Below are 6,000 nucleotides of genomic sequence, written 5' to 3'. Positions count from 1 at the left end.
CCAGCTATCAGAATGTCTTGCCATCTTATGACACATTTAACATTTTAAAATGATATGTTTCACAAACAAATGCGGGGCTATAAGTTTATATCATGATTATTCTTGTTAGACCGAGTGGAAGCGCGTGTGATGTCTTACTACAAGGCGAAACCGGAGTACCACATGCCAACTCATGACGTGATCTGGCAGATGACCGCAAACCTTTTCAAGACCGATATGGAATCCAATCCTGGACGGCAAGGTGAAAGAGGACAGCGTGTTACCGCCGAGACACCCGACCATCCAAACTGTGCTTATTGACATATTCCCGTGTGGTCAGTGATGAAAAAAATATCCTGAAGTAACTTTTGTATGTTTTTCTACTGTTTTTAAAGTTTAGCTAAAATTTTGCGGTATGTTGAAAACAAAGGGCCGATTCAAAACGTAAGATCGCACGTACATGTTCATGGGATAATTATTAATAACTTCGTGGCAAGTGGAAAGAATGTCTCACGTTATCTTTTTATAAGCAAATGAATATTGAGTACCCATCCTTGAAGTTTGTAAATGTAAGTACTACATATTGTACATCACATAAACGAACATCCGAGCTACTTTTCCTACTCCATGTATTTTTGTCTTCATCCGAACAAAAAAAGTATTGAATACGCGTGAAATACAGAGAGAACACGGAGAGTTTTTAGTCTTCATTCGAACCCCTTTGATATTTATATCTAAATAAAATTTGTCCAAGTGAAAATGACGGGAAGGCCTTTGCCCTAAAATACGAGGCGCCGTGTTAAAATGTATCTTCAAAATGTGACATCAATAATTAATTTTAATGATATCAATAATTCAAGTTACTGATATCTTTAAATGAAATATTTTTTATTTGCAAACTCCGATCAGAGCAGGGACGTATAATCACGGACTTGGAATACATATATTATAACACAGCTAATACACGTCCCTGATCAGAGATGTCCCTGCTATGATCTAGGAAAATTGAACTAGGAATTTATGCACGTACAACAAATATTTCCAGTAATGAATCATATCTTTATAAATCTAACATTAACAAAATTGTCCACAGAGAAAGACTACTTAACTGGTTTATAGAAATTTCAAACACCTTCGTGATAGTGAATACAGCGCGGGAGATGTCACGTGACTAAGCACAGTGTTATGGCGTCAAAGAAGAAAAAGTCCTGTCCTCATCTGTCTCCGTGAATGAATGGAATTTGGTGATGACAAGTAATCGTGACCCTAAAAAGCTAAGTTCTAATAGCATGTTAATCATTCATTCGTAGTTTACTTTATCTAGAAGTAGAGTAACCGCCCGAACTTCAGCAATGGCCGGTTTGACAGTTGGCACTCGTGTTGCGGCCGTGTTCACCCACGTGGAATTCTCGGGCAACGGGTGCTGTGCTTATGGTCAACTCTGTGACAGTGCAACTGTTGATGATCTTGCTGAAAAGGTAGAAATATCAGCTGCAGAATCACCACCCGCTTCCTCCTTTAATAAAGGAGATATTGTTTTGGCTTTGTACAATGAAGATCGGGTGTGGTATCGAGCAAGGATCGAGAGTCACAATGGGGGTGTCGCATCAGTGTTTTTTATTGACTACGGAAATAAAGAGAAAATTAACAACTCTGACATTAAAGTGGCTACAAGTGAATTAAGAACTATAGAAGGGTTAGCGACAAAATGCGACCTGGTAGACATACTTCCAAACGATAATACATGGACAGAAGCTGAAATAGAACAATTAGAATCTCTACTGGTTGGTTTTGAGTTCACTGTCGAGGTCGTCGGGTCAAGAAAGTCAGGGTCACAAAACGGGATAGGATTAAGACTTTATAGTGACACTGGATTATTCAAACATGGAAAAGAGCCAACGACCAAAATCAAAGGCATTAAATCATCCTCTGCACGTGAGCTTCAAATTGGTATGCAATATAAAGCATATTTATCTTATGTTGACAGTGCCAATAAATTCTGGATTCAGCTAGCTGACCACGAAAATGAGTTAAATAATCTCATGACCAGCCTGGCAGATTCAGCTGCTGGTGGAGCAGAAAAGCTTGATTGTGTGTCGGCTGGGACACTATGTATGACTTTCTATAGTGAGGATCAGGCACCCTACAGATCATCTATTCTAACTGTCAACGGAAACACAAGTCTTGTTCAGTTTGTTGATTATGGAAATTCAGAATCAAAAGATGTTTCAGAACTTTTGAAGTTGCCCAAGCAATTCCATGGATTACCTGCAATGAGTGTAAAATGTTGCTACAAAAGAACTAAAGTTGACAATAACACATTGGAAGAAAAATTACAGGAGCTAACAGAGTCAGATGGTGTTCTTGTACGAGTTTTGGGTCGAACAGATGATGTGTACAATGTCGAAATTGACAAAATAGAAAATATTCCTTTAACCACACCACAAAATAATAGCCATCATTTCATTCCTTTGGAGTTGGATAGCACCCAAGTTTATGATGTTTGTCTATCACACGTTGAACACCCTGGAAAATTCTTTATACAGTTGCTAGAGAATGGACCAGAATTGGATCAGGTAATGGTTCGACTAACTCGAGAGTTCAACTCTAGTACTACAGCCCCATCACTTTCAGCTGGTACTGCCTGTATAGGACAGTTAAGCGATGACCAACATTATAGGTGTGTTATTCAATCTGTGTCTGGAGATAACATGACGGTACATGCAGTTGACTTTGGATTTGATGAGAATATAAAAGCAAGTAGATTACGTGCCATGTCTCCTGTCTTCTTGGATGTGCCATGCTATACCACTGAGTGTACTGTGGATGTGACAAAAACATTGGATAAGTTCTGGTCATCAACAGAGATAAAGACATTGAAAGACTTTGAAAGTAAAGTGTCGTTAGTTGCTAAAGTTACAACACGTAGAAATAATCTTTATCAGTTGGACTTGTATGACACGAGAGATAGAGATGAAGACCGCTACATCAATGCCGAGATGTTTGGCGTTGGCAAATCAGCTCAAAAGGCACATACAATCAAAATGGAAACTATGAGATCAGAACCTTCAGCGCCTATGCACAGTACTGTACCCATTCCACCACCTGAAATCACAACAGGTGGTCAAGAATTGCTCTGTATCACAGCTGTCAAGTCACCTAGTATTGTGTACGGGCAACTCACCAAGACGAATGCTAAGAAGATTGAGTCACTTCAGATCAGGTTGAATGAAAAATATGATAACATGACTGCCGGAGAAATGATTCTTTCTGATTCTTCAGTGGGAACATCTTGTGCAACACGTTATAGTGATGGGGGATGGTATAGAGCTTTGGTTACACAGAAACAGGGTAATAACATATCGATAGCATTTGCTGATTTTGGGGATGAGACTGTCACACAGCCTTTAGAACTGAAACAAATGCTTCCCGAGTTTGGTATCCTTCCACAGCAGTGTGTCCTCTGTCAGCTACCCAGAGTGTCGCCTTCTAATAGCAAGGAGATGACAGAAAAGCTTCTGCTCAACAAAGTGATAGAAGTCAAATTGTTATCCAAAAAAGGTTTGTTCTGAAAATAAAACTTTCTAGCATGAATTCAAAGGATTAAGTAAAAAACAATTACTAAGTTTATTGATTTTTTTTTTAAAAAATGATACACTTTTAAGTCTTAAGCAAGTTTGAAACAATATCAGGAAGTCTTAGACTCATGATTTCGCAAGATTTCTTTGAACTCGACACCTTAATATGCATGTGCCCTAGGCAAAGCATTCAAATGATAAAATAGGACCCTTGAAAATATTTTTTGATGCAGCTCTGGATTTGAAAGGTTAATTTATTTCAATAGTTTGAGGGCACAGAAAGTTCATTTTATTCAGTCATTTATGAACAGAGTAATAAACATTTATTTTTTCATCTCAATTTTATAATATGAGAAAATGTTTGAATAAGTTGTAATGAATTTTAAATGTTCCCTTTCTCGATATCTCTATTGCAGATGGAGTATATCCCACATATGATGTGGAATTCACGAGCAGTATTCGAAACCAGGGCCTTGCTGGGAAGCTTGAAGGAAGTTCATTCGGTTTAAAACAACCGCCCAGGCTACCCAAAGCAGCAACAGTAAATAAAGATGCTAGGTAGTACAATTTTTTAAGTGGAATGATATATTTGATATCAGTGTCCAAACTTTGAGGTTTGATCACATACTGGAAAAAGGTTTATAATATTCGACAGGAAATTAATGTTCCTTCCACATATAAAATACCTTACTGCCAAATGCCTTAAGGCACTGAATACTCTAAAGGTGGTATCCCACACTGGTTAGGGAGCTGATAGAAAAGTTTTGCTGAGACTTTATAGAGCTCTTATCAGATCTAACTTAGACTATGATTCCATTTACATCCATATCAGACATTATTCATCACCAGGGTCTGAGGCTCGCTCTCGGAGTTTTTACGACCACATTTACAGCAAGCCTCTATGTAGAGGCTATCGCACCGTAGCTATATAGCCGATGAAATAAATTGGCTTGCAATACACCATTCAGCCAAAGTCAAATCTTGTTGAAATTAATAAAATTCTAAGTTATCTGAAAGATGTTGGTTTGTATTATAGACTCTGACTTACCAATTTAATCTTTTTTGATAATATAATCATTTAAGATTTTTATCATTTGTCTTTTATGTTTTAGTTTGATGTTTTTTCCTATTTTGATTGCTGTGAGTTTCACCGGTTGATGGCCCTGATGGCCTTCGATGTGTTTACGGGCTGTTAAGAATGTAATGATAATAATGATTGATGAAAGTTTATATCTTAAAAAAGTATTCTATTGTGATTGATTCCATTATGATCTACTTAAATCTACAAAATATATGTTTAAAGGAGTGGATGATTTTGCTAACTCTGGGGCCACGTTTTAGACCCGTCCTTGAAATGACCTAATTTGATAGAAAACATGAAAAAATAGTTGCATTTTTTTAAAAAAAATTTCAAAAATGGAATTAGGAAGTGTAGCTTGACTAAAAGTATCTGTATAAAAGAGAAAGATAGCAAACTCTTGACATCATCATAGATGAAATGATTTTGTTTCTAGACTGATGTTTTTCAAAACTGCTTCTTATATTGCATGAAATATTATAAGCTTTTCTGCCACAGCCTACATCTGCTTTGATGTGAGATTCCAAGAGCAAATTTTGAATTTGTTGGTAAAAGCATCACATGTAGCTTAAGTAAATTTCAAATTTCAAAAAGGAAGAGGGTGTCGCCCCAACAAGCTTTGTTAATAAAGTACACATATAAACAAGAGAATATGTAATCTTTTAAATTTTTATGTTATTTCTTAAATCTATGAACTTAAAGGAATATATTCTAGTTGGTCCTTGTCCAAAAGTTTTTCATTTCTATTCTCAGAGTGAAGACTATATACAGAGGAGATGGCTACAACATTTTACAGGTTGATTCAGGATGTTCCGAGGAGGTAATGGTCACTCATGTAGTTGATCCACAACATTTCCATGTCCAAGTCACCAGCATGGCCAAACAGTTAGATGCAGTGATGGACAACCTGCAGGCACATTATGACAGTCTCACAGATACAGAAGAGACACTGCTGAATCCCTACCTAGGACAGCCATGTATCGCAAAATACACAGATGATAACAGCTGGTACAGGGCAAAGGTCTCGGGTATGTAAACCTGACCAAAAGGAAATATTCTGTCTCTTGGCATTGTCAGGAGGTGCTATGGGGCTGATTATGGGTCTCATCCCCACGTGGATTTATTTTATAAAATGGACAGATTCCCTTAATATACCACTTACTCCATAAAATTTTCTTTCCTAACTGATTACCATGAAAATCGAATTTGTGCATCTGAAAATTCAGTCAAAAAAACTATTTCCGGAAGCCAAGAATATTCAGATAACACTCTAGACCAGTGACATAAACAGTCCAAAACTTATAAAATTCTCATCAAAATCCATTTTCATCACTGTTATTGACTTTAATTACCCTGCTCTCTTTG

At 37.1% G+C, this 6,000-nt stretch overlaps 1 protein-coding gene across 1 annotated transcript in view; it reads left to right on the top strand.

The window, feature by feature from the left end:
• The first annotated feature begins 1,331 nt into the window (after nucleotides 1-1,331).
• LOC132565637 (uncharacterized) overlaps nucleotides 1,332-6,000 on the top strand; it is a 33,012-nt gene continuing 28,343 nt past the window's right edge. Inside the window, exons 1-3 of the mRNA XM_060230333.1 lie at nucleotides 1,332-3,540; nucleotides 3,974-4,115; nucleotides 5,389-5,663. Coding sequence (XP_060086316.1) covers nucleotides 1,332-3,540; nucleotides 3,974-4,115; nucleotides 5,389-5,663 — 2,626 coding nt within the window. The remainder of the gene's footprint in view (nucleotides 3,541-3,973; nucleotides 4,116-5,388; nucleotides 5,664-6,000) is intronic.

The sequence above is a fragment of the Ylistrum balloti genome, unplaced genomic scaffold (assembly GCF_031769215.1).
Source record: "Ylistrum balloti isolate Yb309-2 unplaced genomic scaffold, AGI_CSIRO_Ybal_v1 Utg369578, whole genome shotgun sequence".
In the NCBI taxonomy this organism is placed as follows: domain Eukaryota; kingdom Metazoa; phylum Mollusca; class Bivalvia; order Pectinida; family Pectinidae; genus Ylistrum; species Ylistrum balloti.
The sequence above is the reverse complement of the archived record's forward strand: the minus strand, read 5'-3'. Positions and strand labels throughout refer to the sequence as shown.